The 21,688-nt window shown below is 47.0% G+C and overlaps 1 protein-coding gene across 10 annotated transcripts in view; it reads left to right on the forward strand.

The window, feature by feature from the left end:
* PRR14L (proline rich 14 like) overlaps positions 1 to 20,742 on the forward strand; it is a 62,872-nt gene extending 42,130 nt beyond the window's left edge. For all 10 annotated transcript variants that reach the window (XM_084799227.1, XM_084799220.1, XM_084799218.1 and 7 more), the window contains 2 exons: positions 14,133 to 14,204; positions 16,166 to 20,742. In XM_084799227.1, coding sequence (XP_084655353.1) covers positions 14,133 to 14,204; positions 16,166 to 16,442 — 349 coding nt within the window. In that variant the 3' untranslated portion in view covers positions 16,443 to 20,742. The remainder of the gene's footprint in view (positions 1 to 14,132; positions 14,205 to 16,165) is intronic.
* Positions 20,743 to 21,688: the final 946 nt, after the last annotated feature.

Consider the following 21,688-nt stretch of genomic DNA (forward strand, 5'->3'; position numbering starts at 1 on the left):
CCAAATTTGATGACACACACCAGAACCCAGGCACTTTAAAAGTAGAGGCAGAGGATCAAAAAAGGCTAACCTATACTACATAGGAAATTTATATCAGCCCTGGCTACATGAGACCCCGTCTCAACAAAACACAAAACAAAGTATTAAAGTAGGTTGTGGTGGCACAGGTTGTAACCCCAGCACTCAGGAATCTGTGGCAGGATAGTGAATTCCAGGCAAACTTGGACTAAACAGTTGAGACCCTTCCCAAAAAAGTGGGGAAAGCCAGCAAGGTGTGTGTGTTTTTAAAAGAACGCAAACACAGCGGCGCAGTCCTGTAATTTCGGCGCTCCTGCTGCAAGATGGGAAGCCTGAATGGGGTCATTCTTCAGAAGCTGCTGTAGAAGACACACAGTGAGGTTCTGCCTCACAAAACAAAGCAAAAATAAAAGTCACAGTGTAAGAGCGAAGTATTGAGCTGGGCGTGGTGGCACACACCTTTCATCCCAGCACTCGGGGAGGCAGAGGCAGGCAGATTGGTGTGATGTGAGTTCAAGGCCAACCTGCTCTACAAAGTAAGTCTAGGTTAGCCAAAGCTACACAGAGAAACCTGTCTCAAAAAATCAAAAAGTAAAAATTTAAAATATATATATATATTTAAAGAGCCAAGTGGTGGTGGTGACATACCACCTTTAATCCCAGCACTAGGGAGGCAGAGGCAGGCAGATCTCTCGAAGTTCGAGGCCAGCCTGATCTACAGAACAAGTTCCAGGTCTACAGAGTGAGTTCCAGGACAACCAGGCCCATATGGAGAAACTCTTTCTGGAAAAAACAAAAAAGAAAAAGAAAACACAAATGTGGCTATATGATTTATAGAACATCCATTTAAAAGAATAAAATGGGACTGGGTGTGGTGGTGCACATCTTTAATCTTGGCAGTTGGGAGGCAATTCTGGTGGGCATAGCAAGGACAGCCAAAGATGCATAGCAAAACCCTGTCACCCAGAGGTAGGTAGGAAGGGGGGGGGGCAGTGTGCGCGTCCTTATGTTTGAGTCTGCATATGCAGAACTTATCCACAGGCCAATCTTGTTTTGTTTGTTTTTTGAGCCTTGGCTGTCCTGGACTCGCTTTGTAGACCAGGCTGGCCTTGAACCCACAGCGCTCCACCTGCCTCTGCCTTCAGAGTTCTGGGATTAAAGGCATGCGCCGCCGCCGCCGCTGCCGCCACCACCACCTGGCTCTACTGGTCAATCTTATAGAGGCATTTTTATCAATCAAAGAGTCCCTTTTCTTGATGATGTCTAGGTTTTTGTCAAGCTTTAAAAAAAAGCACCGATTTCTTGTCTAAGTCACTCAAGGTTTTAGTCTTGGTATTCAGTGTCTGCTGGTCATTTTTCAAACCACAAAACAAACAGTATCAGGAATTCTTGCTATGGGATGGGGTACACTGCTTTAATTCCAGCACTGAGAGGCAGAGTCGGGTGGATCTCCTTCCAGAAAACTGACTCAACATAGCAAGAAATTATCTCCCCACCCCCCGCCAAAACACGTTAGATCGCTGGGACCTACTTTGTTTATTGTTATAGCAGTTGGGAGCACATACTGCTTTTACAGAGGACCCAGGTTCAGTTCCAGGACCCATGTGGTGACTCACAATGACCTCCGAGTCCAGGTCCAGGCGATCTGCTGTCTCTTCTGACCTCCTCAGGCTCCTGCATGCACAGTTGTCCATACACATACATCCAGAAATGCAAACATAACATTTAAAAATAAACATTTTTAAGTTGTCACTCTAGAGAAGTAGCGTTTCAGCCAAGGACAGTGGCACATGGTTATAGTTCATCCTACTCTGGAAGCTGAGATAGGTGGATTGTTTGAGTCCAGAAGCCAAAGGCCAGCTCAGGTAACATAGTGGTAGCCCAGCTCAAAGAAGAAAGGAAGCCAGGCATGGTGGCGCATACTTTTAATCCTAGCACATGGGAGGCAGAGGCAGGCGGATCTTTGTGACATTGAGGCTAGCCTCGTCTAGCGTCCAGGATAGCCAGGGCTACGAGAAACCCTGTATCAAAAAGAAAAAAAAAAGCCCCCCACAACCTCCCCCAAAAAGGAAGTAATGTGTGCCATCCTCACACACCAGCAATAGAGCTGGTAGGTTACTCAGACCAAATAGCTGGTATTGGAAGCAGATTAAGGAAACAAAAGGAGTCCTGTGTTTTTTGCATATACTTAAAAACGCGGTGGATAGCACCAGAGTTAAGCTTTGAGATGTTGGTTCTTTGATCACTGAAAATATGCAGGGGAGCAGAGCACTGGGCATGTGCCACTGGACTCAAGGACGTTACTGTGCCACAGGCTTACGTGGAGAGAGCTAGGTATTATCAAGCCAGCAGAAGAGGTTGCACTAAAGACATGAAGGAAACAGAAATTGAGCCTCATAAACAAATTCTACATAAAATAAATACACATAGTTGGCCATGGTAGCACATGCCTTTAGTCTCAGCACTCCTTAGTCTCAGTGCTGGCCAGATTTCTGTGAGTTCAAGGCTGGCCTGGCCAACATAGTGAGTTCCTAGACTTTAAGATGAGAGAAAAGGGAAAAAGGGAAAAAGGCAAAAAAAAAAAAAAAAAAAAAAAAAAAAGAAAGAAAGAAAGAAAAAAGAAAAAAAGAAAAAGAAAAAAAAAAAAAAGAAAAGAAAAAAAAGAAGCCATAAAGTAGAAGTGAGCCAAAAATCAACAGGTCTGTTTTTCCCTCCCAGTAACTAGTACCACAATAAAGGGCCGTGCCCTCTCCACACCCTGGCAGTGAGTAAAAGGGGAAGAACTCAGAGGAGTTCAGCCATCTTTTTGTGGCTTTGCAGCCTGGCTCCTTGCTTCCGGGAAGGGCTGGCATCCGTAAGCCTCGGGTTCTAGTTTACCTCAAGCCCTGACAGAACAGGTGCACAGCCACTTCCTCACCCTGCACCCGCTGAATGACGATAAGCTGCCTGATGCACCTGGACCTGGGCAGTTGGACCACACACTGCCAACCATCTGAGTTGGCACCTGAGCCACTGAGAGTGATGACAAGCTCTGCAAGTGTGTCCTTTCCTGCAGGCTTACGTGGCAGGAGCCTGGCCCCTGTTAATGACTGAGTCTGTCAGCTCTTGTTCTGCCACTCGGATTTGCCAGAGCTGGATGACTCTATGTAACTGTTCCTTTTCGCGCCCCCCCCCCCGATTTATTTTATATGTATGTATGTTTTGCCTTCATATTTAGGTGTATATGTGCATGGCTAGTATCCAAAGAGGTCATAAGAGTGTCAGGTGCCCTAGAACTCGATTTATGAATGGTTGTACATCATTATGTAGTTTCTGGGTATCAAACCTAGGTCTTCTGCAGTAGCAACAAATGTTCTATACTGCTGATGGCCATGAGAATGAGGTCAAGTGGCCTGGGCCGTACTGGCATCCTCTTGGCCACCCACAGCTAAGAGCATATGGATCTGGAAACTAATGAAGAGGATGTGCATGAGCTTGTGAGTGTCCTCAGCTCCCATCCGCAGAAGTCAGCTTTGAGAACACATTAAAGGTCTATCAGGAAAAGGACAACTGGGTCTCATGTGCTACCTAGCCCTGAGGACCACGAATCCACTCTATGGACCTAGGACTGTGGCTCCAGTGTCCAGCACCTGGCATCCTACATTAGTGCCTATACAGTGTCTTTAGTGCCAGTATCTCCTAGGCAAAGAACAGTGGTAACATGCAGCGGCTCTGGCTCCCGGTGGAATGTATGTGCATGATAGGGGGTTCTGCTCCAGAACCATTGATGATATTACTTGGTGTTGTCTAACTGGGCCCCTGGCAGCAGCTTGTGGGGATGATGCCATCACCTGAGTGTTTGAGGTAGATTCCAGCTCAGATCTGCACCATCTGTCAGTCCACCTGTATCAGCCCTTTCCCAGGATGTCCGCCATGTAGCCAGCACTTATAGAGGGTGGCCTCCTGCCAGATGACAGGGACATAGTGCCGGTGACCAGAATCCTGACCTCTCAGCTTCCTCAAATTGGGAAGTCGTGAACCACAAAGAATGTTCCAAGGCTTTGCTAGTTCTTGAGAGGACTTGAAAAAGATCTTTGACCTTCGTTTAACTTAACTCATTTCTGTTGAGCTTTGAATAGAAATGTGGAACCACACAGCCATTAGCTGTCTTCTGTCCTTGGCCCAGGACCTCAGTAAAGATGCAGAATAGGAGTACGTGGTAATGTACTAATTCGTAAGGACACTGGGGGACGTTTTTATAAGTCTATCGTGAATTGTCTGTAATAGGCCCTGCTTTCTCAGTTTGTAGCTAATCTTGGGTTTAAGATACTTCAGAGTTGAATGATTCCCCCCCATAATGTACATTTATTTGGAATAAAGGGGTATCTTTCCATTCTCAGGGATGCAGAAATATAAATGAGCTGGATGTATTGGTACATGCTTATAATCCTACCAGTTCAGTGGTAGAGGGCAGGGAGGATCAGGAATTTGATGCCAGCCTGGGGTATGCAGCAAGTTCAAGGCCAGGCTGTGCTATATGAATCACTGTCTCAGAAAATCAATAGGGGCAGGAAAAGTGGCTCAGCAGTTAGAGCATGGCTGCTCTTCCAGGGCCATGTGGCTTTCCCAGCACCCACATGGTGACTCACAACCATCTGTAACTCCAGGTCCACTCAGGCATACACATAAAATTAAATACAATAGAAACAAATGCAAAGAGACTTGAGCTCCTAGATGAGTGAGATAATCCAGTGCGTGAAGTGTTTGACTTGCAAACCCAACAACTTGATTTTTGCTCCCGGAACCCAGAACCCATGTTAAAACTGACTACATAAACTGGTTCTGTGACCTCTGGGTGCATGCCATAACCCACTCATGCCCTTACACACATTACACAAACACAATAATTAGGATTAATTAAAAGACATGATCCTCTAAAGGGAGAAGTCTCACTGGCCATAGGCCGTACTTTCTTAGGAAGGATGCGAATCTGTTCTTCAGTGGGGGAGGGGGAGCAACAGGCAATAGCGGGTGGCCCTCAAAAGGACTGCAGCCTATCTATGCACCACAGAGCTGTGGTGTTACATTTCCATAGTGTGGAAGTCATGACCGTAAAGGTTGGACAGATTGCTGAGGCAGCATCTAGCCTACTGGTTCCCAACTTTCCTAATGCTATGACTCTTTAACACAATTCCTCATGTTGTGGTGATCCCTGACTACAAAAATATTTTGTTGCTACTTCATAACTGTAATTTTGCTACTGTTAGGAATCATAAGGTAAATATCTGACATGCAGAGTATCTGGTGTGTGACCCCTGTGAAAGGATTGATCACAGTGTGGTGGTGGGGGTCTACCCCAAGGTTGAGAACCACTGATGTAGCACATTTTCCCAATGGTTTGAAGATCTGGAAGCCTATGACCCTTGTAGGGGTCATAATGACAGAAGTCTGTCTTCCACACTTTATGCCCGCAGAAGAAATGCTGCCAACTTCACTTAGACAAGTTCTGTTGTAGGAAAAATGATTAAAAAAAAATCTTTTTTAATTTAAAAGAAGCTGGGCAGGGGGGGCCATGTCCCTGTAATTTAGGTACTTGGGGTCTGAGGCAGGGGTCATCTATGAGTTTAGGGATAGCAGCGCCTTGTCTCAAATCAAAACCAAAACAAGGTTAAAGGGATGTTAACTTTTGTTAACACCTCACAGTGAAATAAATAAAAGAAAGAGAAACACAGTTCCCCCATGGAAGTAACAGACAGCGAGCAAATCTGACAAGACCTCAGGAAGAGCCAGTGGAGGATGCAGTCAACACTCAGGACAGTGCAGATGGACCGAGCCACGAGTGCTGTAGCAGCGCAGTGTTGACAAAGGCAGGGCCTTGTTGTGTGACTGCACAGTCTGCTCCTACGCTACACCTGCTTCCCCTCTCAGTTTTGGTTTCTGTCTTTCATTCTGAACATTTTGTCCTGTTTTATCTGCTATTCATCTTAGGAGGCTTTTTTTTTTTTTATTGCTGTCTGTAATTTTAGGAAGTCTACACAATTCAAGGGACGGGAATGTAGCTCTGGCATAGTCTGGCTTGTGCAAGGCACCAGGCTTAATTGCTAGTGTGTTAATGTCTCTGAGAGGGAAGGTATCCTGGCAGTCCAAGTCACACCTCATAAGGAACCTCATACAAGAGATTTATTGGCCGGGCAGTGGTGGCTCACGCCTTTAATCCCAGCACTAAGGAGGCAGAGGCAGGTGGATCGCTGTGCATTCGAGGCCAGCCTAGTCTACAAAGCAAGTCCAGGACAGCCACGGCTAACATAGAGAGACCATATCTCAAAAAATCAGGGGGTGGGGAAGGTTTATTGGGAAAGACGCAGAGAGTGGCTGCCTCTGCTTGGGAGAGAAGCAGCAAGAAGCTGAGCAGGAGGCTCAGTAGTGTTTATGTAGTGTTTCTGGTGGGAGGAACTTTCCAGTGTGGCCTGGGGGTGGTGGGATTTTGTGGCCCGATCATGGGCTTTTTTTCTCTCTGTATAGCAAAGGTTGGCCATCTGCATCTGGAGGGGCCGGAAATGGTCATTGTAGCCATTAGAATAGTCTGGGAGGGTGAGGCCTGGCCACTTGTACCATAGGGGCTTGCATTCCTTTTGTTTATGATTGATAAACAAGCAGGAGTCAGGAAAGGGGGACTGATGTTATCATTAGACTACTTACTGCTGAATGGGGCATCGAAGTCCTTGGGGCAAACTTGACCTTCACTGTCAGGGTATAATTGGGAGCTGAAAGCCTCTGGCCCCATAGCTAGGATCCAGTGATCCTGTAATAGCAACTGATTAAAATTCTAGTTAGAAATATCTTGGATCTGTTGTTAAAGAACTGTAGACAAGCCGGGCGTGGTGGCACATGCCTTTAATCCCAGCACTCGGGAGGCAGAGGCAGGCGGGTCGCTGTGAGTTCGAGGCCAGCCTGGTCTACAAAGTGAGTCCAGGACAGCCAAGGCTACACAGAGAAACCCTGTCTCAAAAAACCAAAAAAAAAAAAAAAAAGAAAGAAAGAACTGTAGACAAGTTTATAAGGCTGGATGTGGCTAGTAGGATGAAGAAATGGAAAGAAGGCTGCTCATGGTGGCGCACACCTGTAATCCCAGCACTCGGGAGGCAGAGGCAGGCGGATCGATGCGAGTTCAAGGCCAACCTGGTCTACAAAGTGAGTCCAGGACAGGCAGAGCTGCACAGAGAAACCCTGTCTCGAAAAACCAAAAAATGAAGAGGAAGAAGAGGAGGAGGAGGAGAAGAAAGGCTACATAGAGAAGCACTGTCTCAAAAAACCAAAAAGAAAGAAGAAGGGTAGCATCCAGTTCCATATTGGATTGTCAGTGATCCACTGGCCAGAAGAATCGAGCTGTTATATTTTTAGAGATCTGTCTGGAGTTGTAAGATCTTTATTTTTACTCTACCCGACCGGTTAACATAAAAGCAACATTCCTCCTTAAGGAAGAGACAAAGACCACCCGTCTCTGCTATTAGTACATCTAATCCTTGCCCATTTGGTAGGACTAGTGAAGTCAGAGTGTTCGTAGCTGATATGTGGAGGTTAAGGTCTGAAATAAGAGGTAGGATCAGCATCATCCAAAAGGCGAGACATTAAGAAGGTGAGAACTTTGAACGGGTGTCAAGCACGCCCAGGAGTTTCCGTATCCTGAGGTAAAGACTGTGTATCTGATAGTCTCAAAAGACTTCTTGAGAGTAGAACACAGAGAAATTGTAGGCATGGAAGGTTTTCAAAAATGGAAAAGCCCTAGAGATAGGAGACCGTTACAATGTAGAACAGAGCAATTTAGATATAAGGGATGTAGGGATCATTTGTCCATGTGGTGGCATTGCCATGTGAGAGAATGTGAAAACCAGGCATGCCAGTTTGGGCCACTGGGCTGTACCTAGGTCAAGCTGTTTATAACAACAGAGCAAAACTTTAATAAAGTATGAGCTCATAGAGAAAGAGAGAAAGCGTTGGAGACAGGGAGGTTGTATCCAATAGAGCCAGAGAAGTGCCTTAAAAACTAGAGAGTTGCCCATGTAGTGGTGCCGCAGAGGGCAGAGCAGGCTCCGGGAGCCAGAGAGAGGACACTTACCAAGTAGGGGGCGGGGGATATGGTTAGAGCAGATAGAAGGAAGAAGTGGCTGAAGAGGCCGACTCTAGAATTTGCAACCAAATACGATGGGGCAGAAGCCAGCAGAAAATTGAACATTGGCACGGATGAAAGGTAGGTGTGGCATCCTCTGCCAATGCTCCCTGAAGAGAGAGAACTCGGAAGGGGAGAAGTATTTGGAGACCCTTGTGTGTTAGGAGACAGGACAGGTGTGAGGAGAGAAGACAGAAGTAGGGGACCCAAGGTTACTCAAGTATAAGAAGCCGGGCGTGGTGGCGCACGCCTTTAATCCCAGCCCTCGGGAGGCAGAGGCAGGCGAATCGCTGTGAGTTCGAGGCCAGCCTGGTCTACAAAGCGAGTCCAGGACAGCCAAGGCTACACAGAGAGACCCTGTCTCGAAAAAACAAAAAACAAACAAACAAAAAACAACAACAACAACAAAACAAATCAAGCATAAGAAGCTCAGCTGTGTGTGAGTGCATAGAGGTGTAGATTTAATACACTATTGAGCAGGCGTTGCTTTTTAATCCTATCCTTCATAAGCTGAATCCAGTGACCAGAAAGCTCAGACAGAGATAAACCCTGAGCTCGGGCCATAGTAAGCAGCATTAGCAGTGGTGGCTGGCAGCTGGCAGCAGCAGAGAAAGCAAAACCCAAACCAACAAGCACAGAACACAGAAAGCTCACACACTCAAAGACCAGTCAAAAACAACACATGCATGCAGTGACCACCATCATACATTCAACTAAGCCTGGCCTGTTTCCATCTTGGCTTCCATGTTTACAATGGAACTTATGGACACACCAAAAACTGTAAGCCCATCTGTACACAGAAAACAGATATGACTTTACAAATACCATCTCACTTTGTAATTGGATGAGAGGGGAATGACATTTGTCTATGGGGGTTTTGGGGTGTTCCATACCCTGGGATCCACCTGAGAGGCCAGTAAGGGAAAACATGTGTCAGGTTTTGTGGTTTGGCAGAGGAGGAGAGGAATGTTGGTGAGCCCTGGGGTCAAGGGGATATAAGCTCCCACTTTGGCTAGGATGTCCCTTCCCTGCAAGGAGACAGGGTAGGTTGGTACCACTAGGAAGGAGTGGGTAAGGTGAGGACCCCCTAAAGGTAGAGTTAGGGGTAGAATTTGATGAGGCTGGCACAGCTGTCCCTACTCTAACAATAGAAGGAAAAAGGAAGGTGGGTCCCCAAAACTCCATTTGAACTGAAAAAGTGGCCCCAGTGTCCAGAAAGAAGGAGATGGCCCCCTATGATACTGTGATAGCTACTGAGGCTCCCTGTGATACTGTGATGCCTGTGATACTGTGATGCCTACCGAGGCTCCCTGTGATACTGTGATGCCTACCGAGGCTCCCTGAGATACTGTGATGCCTACTGAGGCTCCCTGAGATTCTGTGATACCTACCCAGGCTCCCTGTGATACTATGATGCCTACCAAGGCTCCCTGTGATACTGGGATGCCTGTAATACTGTGATACCTATGGAGGTTCCCTGTGATACTGTGATGCCTTACCGAGGCTCCCTGTGATACTGTGATACCTGTAATATTGTGATACCTATCGAGGCTCCCTGTGATACTGTAATGCCTGCCGAGGCTCCCTGTGATACTGTGATGCCTGCCGAGGCTCCCTGTGATACTGTAATGCCTGCCGAGGCTCCCTGTGATACTGTGATACCTACTGAGGCTCCTTGTGATACTGTGATGCCTACCAAGGCTCCCTGTGATACTGGGATGCCTGTAATATTGTGATACCTATCGAGGCTCCCTGTGATACTGTAATGCCTGCCGAGGCTCCTTGTGATACTGTGATACCTGTAATATTGTGATACCTATGGAGGCTCCCTGTGATACTGTAATGCCTGCCGAGGCTCCCTGTGATACTGTAATGCCTGCCGAGGCTCCCTGTGATACTGTGATACCTACTGAGGCTCCTTGTGATACTGTGATGCCTACCGAGGCTCCCTGTGATACTGGGATGCCTACCGAGGCTCCCTGTGATACTGTGATGCCTACCTAGGCTCCCTCTGATACTGGGATGCCTGTAATATTGTGATACCTATCGAGGCTCCTCAGTGGCACATAGCCAGGCCTAGGGGGTCAGCTGGAGGGCAGTCTGAGCTTGATGTCCTCATGCCTAGAGAGACATGGGAGCAGTCAGTGTCCCCGTGACCCTCCTGACCACAGTTAAAGCAGAAACCCAGAGGTTCTCCAGCTTTGAGAACCTGGGCAGCTGCTATGGTCGGCTGAAAGGCTTAACATTGGGTATTTTTGGTTTGGGGTCAGCTGAAGGGCTTACAGCTAGCACAGAAAAGTAAGAATAAAGAGGAGGGCAAGAAAGACTTAGTTCACCCAATATTAGGAAAAGTAAAATCCTAAGCAGTTATCAACAAAAAGAAAGCCTTGTCCTGTTTTTTTGTTTTGTTTCGGGAACACATTCACTAGAGACAATTACTAAGGATCTTACTGTATTCTTCTGGCTGGCCTTAAACTTGCTGTGTGAACCAAACTGGCCTCAAACTTAGAGCTTTGCCTGGCTCTGCCTTCCAAGTGCCGGCACTAAAGGTATATGCCGCCATGCCTGGCTACATTAGAGTCTTACTATAATATAAGTTGCTCCCATAAATAAATCACCCTTGCTTCTATGAGTAACTCCAGTTAAATTCATTGACTCACCTCTCCCTCAAAAAATGGGGGCAGGGAGAAGGTGACCAGTTGGAAAGAAATGGAGGACCCGGATGGGAAGAGGACAAGAGAGTTGCTGGGGGGTTCTATAATTATCACAGTACATACATGTGCAAATATGTCATAATGGCCGGGCTGTGGTGGCGCACGCCTTTAACCCTAGCACTCGGGAGGCAGAGGCAGGTGGATCTCTGTGAGTTCGAGGCCAGCGTGGTCTACAAAGCGAGTCCAGGACAGCCAAGGCTACACAGAGAGACCCTATCTCCAAAAAAAAAAAAAAAAAAAAAAAAGTCATAATGAAGCCCAGCACTGTGCCTAACTCATAGTGGCTAAAAAAAAAAAATCTATAAAGTAGAAAAACAAATCAGCAAAAGGACAGGCAGACAAGTGAACTAGGAGAGTCTGCGAACATGCTGACTAGCTTCTGAGCACCAGGTTTATGAAAGGCGTCCTGCAAAGCTGGAAGAAGTCCTCTAGTAAAGTGTTGCGGTTCCTTTCAAGGTTTTTGTTTTAATTAAACTGGAGACTGGAAAGATGGCTCAGCAAGTAAAGACGTGTACCGTCTGGTTCCCAGCATCCATGTTTTGCTACCCACACCCACCTAAAACTCCAGCTCCTAGGGGTCTTTTGAAATCCTCAGACCCTATGCTCACACGTGCACACCCCCAACACACACACACATATAATTAAAAATAAAATAGACTGGAGAGATGGCTCAGCAGTTAAGAGCACTTAGACGTTTATGGAAGACCTGGGTTTGGTTCTTAGCGCCCACATAGCAGCTCACATCATTTTTCCTAACTCCAGTTCCAGGGGATCTGGTGCTCTCTCTTGATCTCTTTGGGCACTGCATGAACATGTTTTACATGCATACATTCAGGCAAAACACATAAAAACAAAATCTGTGTGTGTGTGTGTGTGTGTGTGTGTGTGTGTGTGTGTGTGTGTGTGTGTGTGTTTAAAATGTGTCTGGTGACATGGTTCAAAAGTAAAATCATTTAATACGCAGGCCTGGTGACCTGAATTCCATTCCCAGAATCCATGTAAAGATAGATAGGGGAGCCCGGTGCAGTGGTACGTGCCTGTAGTCCCAGTGCTTAGGAGGCAGGGACAGGCAGATCTCTGAGTGCCTGCTCTAAAAGTCGAGTCCAGGACAGCCAAGGCTACAGAGAGACACCCTGTCTCAAAAAAGAAAAAGAAAAGGAAAGAAAAAGAGGTGGTGGAGAGATGGCTCAGGTTAAGAGCACTGGCTGGTCTTCCAGAGGTCCTGAGTTCAGTTCCCAGCAACCACATGGTGGCTCACAACCATCTATAATGAGACTGGTGCCCTTTTCTGCAGGTATACATTCAGGCAGAGCACTGTATACATAATAATAAATAAATGATTTTTTTTAAAAGAAAGAAAAAGAACTGACTCCACAAAACAAACATAAACACACACAAAACAAAAACAACAACTCCCCTCCTGGCCTCACAATGTGCACCAAGATCCAAATAGTCTCCTTACACACACACACACACACACACACACACACACACAGAGTCACATTTGAGAGACAGAGGGCAGCAGATCTCAGTTTGGGACCAGCATGGTCTACAGAATGAGTTCCGGGGCTACACAGAGAAGCCCTGTCTCGAAAAACAAAACAAAATTTGGAAGTCTTCCTCAGGTACTTAGAAGTTAAAGGCTAAGCCTGCTTCTGCCTCTCAGAGTTCTGGGATTAAAGGTATGTGCTGCTGAGCCTGGTTCATAAAGAGTTCTTCAAACTCAGTAAGAATATGAGCAACCCAATTCAAAACTGGGCAAAATTCCTGAACTGACATCTCGTCAAAGAGGAAACAGAAAGTCCCACCTGAAAGGCCACTCGGTGTCGTTTGTCACTGGGGAGTTGCACATTAAAGCGAGGACATACTGCTGCACCTATGGGGTAGCTAAAGTAAGCGTAGCACTAGTGCTAGCTGGGCCACAGAGCAGCAGGGACCTGACTTTGTCGCTGGTGAGTATTCTGGCCACATATTACAGCAGTCATATTCCTTAGGATTGTTTGCTTGCTTTGTTTGTTTTCCAAGAAAGGGTTTCTTTGTGAAGGCCTGGCTGTCCTGGGATTAACTCTGTAAATGGGCTGGCCTCCGTAGCCCATGCTGGGATTAAGGTGTGTACCACCCCTGCACATTACTTAGATTTTTGTCCATACATTGAAAAATCTGCATTCACATGTTCACATGAGTTTTATTTATGATTGCCCAAACCTAGATGTGAGCAGCATGCACTTTAGTAGGGACTGGATAAGCCAGCACATCCAGACGAAGGGATAGTTCAGTCATTGCCAAAAACAGACAATACTATTTACTGCTTATGCCCATAATCCCAGCACTGGGTTGAGGTTATCAGAAGCTTGAGGCTGGCTGTAGGGGAAAGATTGCATCAGTAAATTGTGTGCTTGCAATTACAGGGACCTGAGTTCAATCCCAGAGCCCAGGTTAAATAGGTCAGGATTGGTGAGACATGTTTAGAATTCCTAAACAGAAGAGATGGAAACAAGAGGCCTGGGCTCAGGGGCTACACAGTCCGGCCCAATCTGTGAGCTGAGACCCTCTCTGCAAAGAGCTAGGCAAGGCTCCCAAGGATGGCATCCAAGGTTGCCCTCCAGCCTTCACCCACACGTGCATTAAAAATAAAAAATAAAGCTAGGCGTGGTGGTGCATGCCATTAATCTTAGCACTTGGGAAGCAGAGACAGGCAGATCTCTGCATTAGAGGCTAGCCTGGTCTACATAGTGAGTTCTAGAACAGCCAGAGCTACATAGAGACACCTTGTTTCAAAAATGAATGAATGAATGAATAAAACCCAGTAAAAGTTTATTGTGTTCATTAAATTCTTGCCAGCCACTAAAGCTTATAATTTCTAAGCCATGAAGAAGAAAAATAGGGTGGGTACCTGGGTTGGTGACAGATCACTCATCCGGCATTTAGGGAGCCCAGCACTGCCAATGAAGAAAAAGCAGCTAGGTGCAGGCTTGTGTTTGTAACTCCAGCACTTTCAGAGGTGGCAGAGGTGTCTGACTGGGCTGCCTAATGAGACCTGGTCTCATTGAACCCAAAATGAGCAAGGGGAAGCCATCAAGGCACAGGAAACCGCTGGGGTGAAACTCCGTGGTAGAGGTACTTTCCTGGTGTGCAGGGCCTGAGTTCCATCTGCAGCTCTGATGGCAGGGCATGGGGTGAAGTTTTTCTCTTTTCAACTCAAAGGAATGTGTGCGTGAGAGCAGCAGTGAAAAACTCTTTTGTTCTCTTTGCAGGTTGAAGAAGAAGGAGTTTAGTTTAGAAGAAATATATACAAACAAGAACTACAAGTCTCCTCCCGCGAACAGGTAAGTCCTGTGGCTGGCTAAGGGTGCTGCTGGCATGGCGCTGTCCCTCACCTTTCTGAGGTAGAAAGGCATTTCCACCCACATGGGTGGAGGTTCACTGTTGTTTGTTTGTGAGGCAGCCTCATTATTCACAGATCCACCTGCCTCTGCCTCCTTGGCGCTCTGGATTAAAGATGCCTTCCCACCCCATATCCAGCCCAGTGCTGGGCTTTAGAAATAGCTAGAATTGGGGTTTGGATTCCACATCCCTGAATCAGGCAGGGTGAGTAATGTGACAGGAAAGAGTGTTTGTAGAATTTGGTAGACACAGATGTGTGTTTCCTTTGCAGCTGTGCTTTGCTGAATATACTGCCTAGCTTCATCTGGGCTTTTGTTTTGTTTTGTTTTTTTGAGACAGGGTTTCTCTGTGTAGCCTTGGCTGTCCTGGACTCACTTTGTAGACCAGGCTGGCCTCGAACTCAGTGATCCACCTGCCTCTGCTTCCCGAGTGCTGGGATTAAAGGCCTGCGCCACCACTGCCCTGCTGTCTGGCCATTCAATGTCACTTGGCCACCTTTGGGTCTGAATTCAGTTCAAAGCAGTGGCAGTTGCTAGTTGCTTGTTTTGTCTGGGATGAATGAAGGAGAGAGTCCTGGTGTGTCATCCCAGGACTTTGGACATGGGCAAGGACATACAATGGCATAGCTGTTGAAAATGAATTAGGCAATGCCATATTAAATGACAAATGTCAGGGTCTTTCATAGACAGATAAGAGGAGCCCCAAGTGCAGGACAATGTATGAGAGATTTGTCCTATCAGTTAGCAAACCCTAGGCTTGCCTCCAGATCATGGGACCCTCCTTCAGCCTCCCTGGTACTTAGGATTACAGGCTTGCATCACCATGCCAGACTCTGCTTTTTTTGTTTGTTTGTTTGTTTTTTGTTTTGTTTTTCAAGACAGGGTTTCTCTGTGTAGCCTTGCCTGTCCCTAGACTCGCTCTGTAGTCCTGGCTGGTCTCAAACTCACAGCGATCTGCCTGCCTCTACCTCCTGAGTGCTGGGATTGAAGATGTGCACCACCACGCCTGGCCCGACTCCGCTTTTTGTAAGACCATGCTGGTATTGTAACCCAGGCCCTCATGAGTGCTAGACAAACGCTTTACTGCCGAACCCAGCCACCAGTTTTCACTGGTCCATTTTATTTATGTGTTTGTTGTTTGTTTTTATGGTTTGTGAGCTAATAGCTTTGTTCACAAAAGGAAAACCCAAAACAAATTTGTGGTCTCTACAAATACGGCTCATAGAGTGTAAAAGGGGTCCTATCAAAACAAACAAACAAACAAACAAAACAGACAAAGGGGGAGGGTCCTGTCTGGATTCTGTTGTGTGGTTGTGCATGCCTGTAGTCCCAGAACATGAGAGGCAGAGGTAGGGGGCTCAGAAATCATCTTGGCTCCATAGGGACATGTAGCTATGTGACAAACAATTGCCCAGTATTCACTACTATGTTACCTAAATGTGTCTATGCATCAACTGTGGAGAGCATATACAAAACAGGACTTGTCAGTATTAACAAATTGGAGTGAGGAACTAGGCTCAGTTTTACTGTATATCCTTTATTTTCAACTCTTCACTTTGTGCACATATTTATAAACGTGTGTGTTTTCTTGTTTGGTTGGTTGGCTTTGGTTTTTCAAGACAGGGTTTCTCTGTGCTGTGCCTTTGCTGTCCTGGACTCACTTTGTAGACCAGGCTGACCTCGAACTCACAGTGATCCACCTGCCTCTGCCTCCCTAGTGCTGGGATTAAGGGTGTGCACCCCCACCACTGCCTGGTATGTGTGTCTTTTCTTATGCATAGAAATAGCTCTTGGCCACAAGAAAACCGGCATGGGAGTCAGTGCTGGCTGCCTTGGGCTTGCATGGTGACTCAATGAGCTTAGTGCGCCCCCTGTTGGTGACTCTGATTTGTGCTCTATCCTAGGTGTTTAGAAACCATCTTTGAGGAACCCAAAGAACGAAATGGCACACTGATCTCTGTCAGCCAGCAGAAAAGGAAGCGTGTTCTGGAGTTCCAAGACTTCACAGTCCCCCGGAAGAGACGAGCGCGGGGTAAAGTGAAGCTGGCAGGCAGCTTCACGAGGGCCCAGAAGGCGGCTCTGCAGACTCGAGAGCTGGATGCTCTTTTGATTCAGAAGCTGATGGAACTGGAGACTTTCTTTGCGAAGGAGGAGGAACAAGAGCAGTCAGGCAGCTGCTGAGCACAGTTCGGGGTCTCCATTGAGAATCCTTGCAGACCTCCGTGAAAGAGGTTCCCTGGTTTTGCCCTGTGCCCAAACCACTCACGATGTCCGTGAATTTTTACTTATTTCAAGGTGCAGGCTTTTTAGAAGCTGGTGAAGAAGGGTCCTCGAATTCTCCTGCTGAGTATAGAGCCTCAGGAATGCTCCCTCCCTCCTGGGAATGGTCCTGAGTGACATCAGGCCACCTCTTTCCCGTCTCTCCCATCACAGGTGGAAAAGCCACACATCTTAAGGAACACTAGGAACCCAAGGACTCGGTGTTTGTGCGTCCACACGAAAGTTCCTCTCTGTTTATGGTGCTGCTTGCCCAACATGACTTAGAAACCTGGCCTGGGGGAGGACCTGGCCACCTGTCCCGTGTTCTCACCAGCTTGTTTGGTGATGGAGAAAGATGAACTGGTGTGTTTCCTGCTCTTTGATTCTGTCTGCCCAGGACCTTTAGTCTGAGAGAATGTGTGTTTCTGTGTGCTCGTGGCTTTTTTCCCTGTCTTTTCTCACATCTGTGACTGCAGGTCACTAGTGCCAGAGGAGCCTGTCCAGGCCCCAACGTAAGTTGCACTTTTTAATGTTGTGGTGTTGATTATTTTCATCTTTTTTTGTTTTTGTATTATTGCTGCATGTTTGGGGTCTCTAAATGTGATTTTTAAAACACGTTGTAAGACATTAAGGAGAAAGACAACACGTGTCTTAAGAGACTGTGTGACAGGCTTTAATCGGCACATGGAGGGAGCGTTCCCACACACGTGCTTCAGGCAGCCCCTTCCCATGTGCAGCTTGTCATGGAGCTCACTAGAGGAAGCGCCTTTCCTCCCTTCTTCTCAGTCCTGACCACTGATTACACGTATGTTTAGTGACACACGTAAAAGCAGATTTCTCTCATAACCATTTAAAAAATGATTAATGATGAGTGTGGTTTTCTCTGGAATGTTCTATGACAAAGTTGGGAACAATGGCGATGGAGCATTCGCAGCTGCTTGCGTGCCTGGTTCTGCAAGATCCCAGAGCCAACGCTCTCTGAAAGTGCCCCAGTCCCTTTTCAGGCCTATTGGAAACGTTTGCATGCGACAAGTAGTGCTGTCTCTAGGTTTGTACCCAGAGGAGTCTGTGGGTGGCAGGCTGCAGTGTCTGAGCAGCAGACTCACAGAGCTCGCCTTCCCACTGTGTCTGCACTGTGCTCCCTCTTCTCCTCGTGTTTTCCTCTTCCAGTATCTCCCCCATGCTTCACATGTACCCCTCAGAGTTCAGAGTTAGCATTGCTTGGCTGATGGGTAAGACGCTCAAGCCAGCCACTAGACAATGATCATTTCCTCCCATTCTCCTTGCTTGGTCCAGGGACATTTCCCTGTCTGTCTGGAGAAAAGAGTGACTGGTGCTGTCCTGGAATGTTGGCCAGTGCTGTTAGGATTCTCTCACTCCCCATTTGGCAGTGGCTAGGGAGAAGGGCTGCAGGTTGGAGGTCTTTACGTGCCTTTCCTTTGTAGGTTGATTGATGGTTTGGGCCATGCTGAAACAGAAAAATGGACATGGGCCGGCGAAAACGTGCCATGTCCTTCACCACCTCAGCTGTTTAGATAAGTTAACGCACACCTGCTGGTCTGTGGCGGCTTTGAAGGTCAGGAGAGCACAGGCTAGTTTGTCCACTGGTCCTCAGCGATGTGTTCCACACCTGTCACCGGGACTGTACAAATGTGACCAGTGTTCACCTCGGTACGTTTCCCTTCTGCTTCTGAACTCTGTCAGCTGCTGCAGGAAGTGGAATGAGTTATATTACACACACATCTAAGACACTGGACAGCTTGCAAGCTAGAGGGTGGTAAGCACCCATTCACCAGTTATACCCCAGGCCACTGGGGCAGCTGGATCACCCAGGAGACAAAAGGTGAGGTGTGCACAGTTGTGGCACCACCAGCATGACAGATCTTGAGACCTTGCCCGTGACATGTAGCATGTGAAAGGCTGGAAACACTGGTCTGGACTGTTAGCATGTTGGAGCATAGGACTATAGAGACCCAACTCCATCCTTTTCCCGGGGATGGAGGAGGGAGACTGCCTTGAGGCCAGTTGCTGTTCTTGGCCTGCCCTTTGCTTCAGAGCTAAGAGACATTGATTCCCTGGGCCTATCCAGACTCAGCCACCCCTGTCTTACCATTCGGTGTCCTTGGAGCCTGTGTCTCTGACTTATGACGGGAGATACTGGCTGCTGGCAGGTCACCTACCAGAACCATAGAGCAGTTCTGCAGTGGGGGTTGGTGTAATTCCTGAGGATGGGGACTTCCCACCCAGGTGATGAGAAGTCGCCATTAAGCACAACGTACTTCGCTACAGCTCCCCTCCAGGAGTTGAGCGGTTTCATGGTAATGGGGGAAGAAGAGGAGTCTCAGGTCCGGCCAGATTTCAGCCCATTTCCTTTGCCATCTTTCAGTTTCTAACTATGGCAGCCTGTTTCCCTCCCGTGAGTGCCTGTCTTCTCTTTCTCCCCCTGCTGTCCCGTCCAGCCTTTTCTCTCCCTTCATCTAGATGTTAAAGCAGATTGTGTCCATCTGTCCTGCTGCCCTTCCTGTAAGAGCTGGCTGAGGGAGGTGCAGTGGGAAGATACGTAGCTTTTGCCTTACTCGAGCCTGAAGGGCTCAGAAACTCATGCTGTGAATCGTAAACTTTGTGCTCCTCCAAGAGCTGTGAAAATCATGATTTTTTTTTTCCCCTTTCACAATTTTGCCTGAAAGGGTTTTTTGTGGGGGTTCCAGAGCCAACCTGAGGTCAATTGTAGATCCCACTCTCTGGGCATCCTTCCCCTGGGGTGGGTGTAGCCCCACCCACCAGGCTAAGAGCAGCAGCAAGTCTGCAGGACTGTGGCAAGCAGGTCCAGGGCTGCAGTGCAGCCAAGTGGACACGGCTCTTGACCTCCCTAGGCTGGGGCTGTCTCCTCTGTACCGTGTGCATTAAGATCTGATCTGTGCAAGACCAACTTTTAGGTCATGATACTTTCCTCCTGGCAGCTGAGGGAGAGGAGTATGCAGTTGGTGCTTTCTTTATCCCCTTGTTTTGTTTCTGTAGCTTTCCGCCTGGTATCATGACAAGGGCCTTTTTAATGACCATGTTGTGGGTGGCTATGCCCAAAGCATAAATGATTGGCCAGAAGTATGCAATGTCCTCACAAGGATTCCTGCCAGGAGAGGGCTACTTTCCTGAACTGAACTTCTGTATAGAATTGGCTAGGAAGGAAGACTTAATTTTGTTCAAATCACAATTAATTAATATTCCAGTTTAGCCACAGTTTGAGCAGCACAAGCTCTCTTGACTGTGAAGCTGGGGTCCTCATTTAGCTGCCGTCCAGCACAGCATGCTGGGATTTGAGGCTTGTTCTGTCTTTACACAACTGGCTAGTCTTGGCTGGATTTGAAGTCTGAACAAGAGGCCCCGTGAGCTGGGATCTGGGCCAGTAAGTTGCTGTCCCAAGTGTCCCTGTATTATCCTGCTAATAGTTCAGTGGAACATGTCCATCTTTGGTAATGTTAGTATATATTGATGCCCCACAGTTCCTTTTCTGTTGGATAGTTTGTGACTCGAAATGCCCACTGTTACATGAATTAATTTATGAAAATAAATTTTTTTTTCTTGAAAACCTTTCAGATAATTGTCAAGGCTATTTTGTTCTTTGGGCTATTCTTACGGCTTGGTAGTCGATCCCAATTTTACCAGTAATGTTCCAAAGCAGATTAGACACGCTCCCACCTTACAGCTGTGCTTGCTGCTCCTGTGCCAGGGCCTCCCTCACATTCCTGCATGGTCCCCTCCATCATGTCATTCAGAGCCTTGGTCTTAAAGTGGTCCCCTCCCAGTGCACATCCCCTCCGCGCACACCCTAAGGCTTTTGTTGTGGCACCACCGCCCTGTGTGTGTTAATAACTAATATACGCTCTTCAAGATCAGCACCTTTTATTTTCTTAGCTTTAGGCCCTCCTGCCCTCTTGGTACCTAGAACAATATTTGATATTTACAGCTGTTTACCGCCTAAACATCATTGTGGTCAAGAAACTGCATATCACCTTAAGATGGTAATGGAGCTGAAAAATTCCTGTGGCCTAGCGAGGTCACAGCTGTGATGATGTAATGCAGTGTATTACTCAGGTCTTGGTGTTGGTGCAAGCAAGCCAGTGTATTGCCAGACATGTAAAAAATGTAGCACAATTAATTGTATATAGTACATTCTTGATAGTGCTAATAAATGGCTTACTGATCTATGTAAGTTTTTATTGTATTAGAGTATACTCTTGTTTTTATTTATGTCTATCTACTTATTTATTTATTGAGACAGAGTCTCACTGTGTAATCCTGGCTGATCTGGAAATCACTGTGTAGACCAGACTAGCCTAGAATCCACAGAAATCTGCTTGCCTCTGCCTCCTGAGTGCAGGGATTACAGGCGTGTGCCTCCACGCCTGGCTGGAATATACTCTTATTAAAAAGTACAACAGGCAGGAACCCTAGCAATTTATGTTTGATGCATCAAGAGGCCACAAGAGGCATGAGACAGAGGCAGGTGGATCTCTGAGTTCGAGACCAGCCTGGTCTATAAAGCGAGTCCAGGACAGCCAGGGCTACACAGAGAAACCCTGTCTCAAAAAAGCAAACAAACAAATAAACAAAAACCACAGAGGTCCAGGGATAGACTTCAGTCCTAACACAGTTCCCTTGCATGTACCGTGTCTCGGGTTCTATCGCCGGTTCCACTTCCCTCTGAAAATAGCTACATTGAAGGACAAGCCTATACCGTCTAGGTTTGTGTTAATGTACTATTGGCATTCACAATGTGACATTCACACAAAGAAATCACCTAAACACCACCTTAGGACAAATTTCTTAGAATGTGTCTCTGTGGGTGATGGGTGACAGACACCTCAGAAAGGCTTCAAATAAATGAGTAATTTTCCATGTGAGCGCTGCACAGACCTGCCAAGTCCATGTCAGTGGCTCTTTAATATTTGAAGACTGCTTAATCTCTCTTCCCTCGTTTCTTGTCATTGCTGAAGGGCCTGTGTAGTTCTGATAACACACTGTATGTGGCTCTTTGCAGCTCCAGGAGCAGACGTGCACTGCAGGACTTGCACTGGCTGTGGCTCATTGCAAGTGGCATCAAGTTTGAGTCATTTCCTTGGGTATACATGTCTGGATGGTAAAGTTGGATACATAACTTGTGTAGGAAT

This window comes from Acomys minous, assembly GCF_964271855.1.
Source record: "Acomys minous genome assembly, chromosome: 10".
Taxonomy (NCBI): Eukaryota; Metazoa; Chordata; class Mammalia; order Rodentia; family Muridae; genus Acomys; species Acomys minous.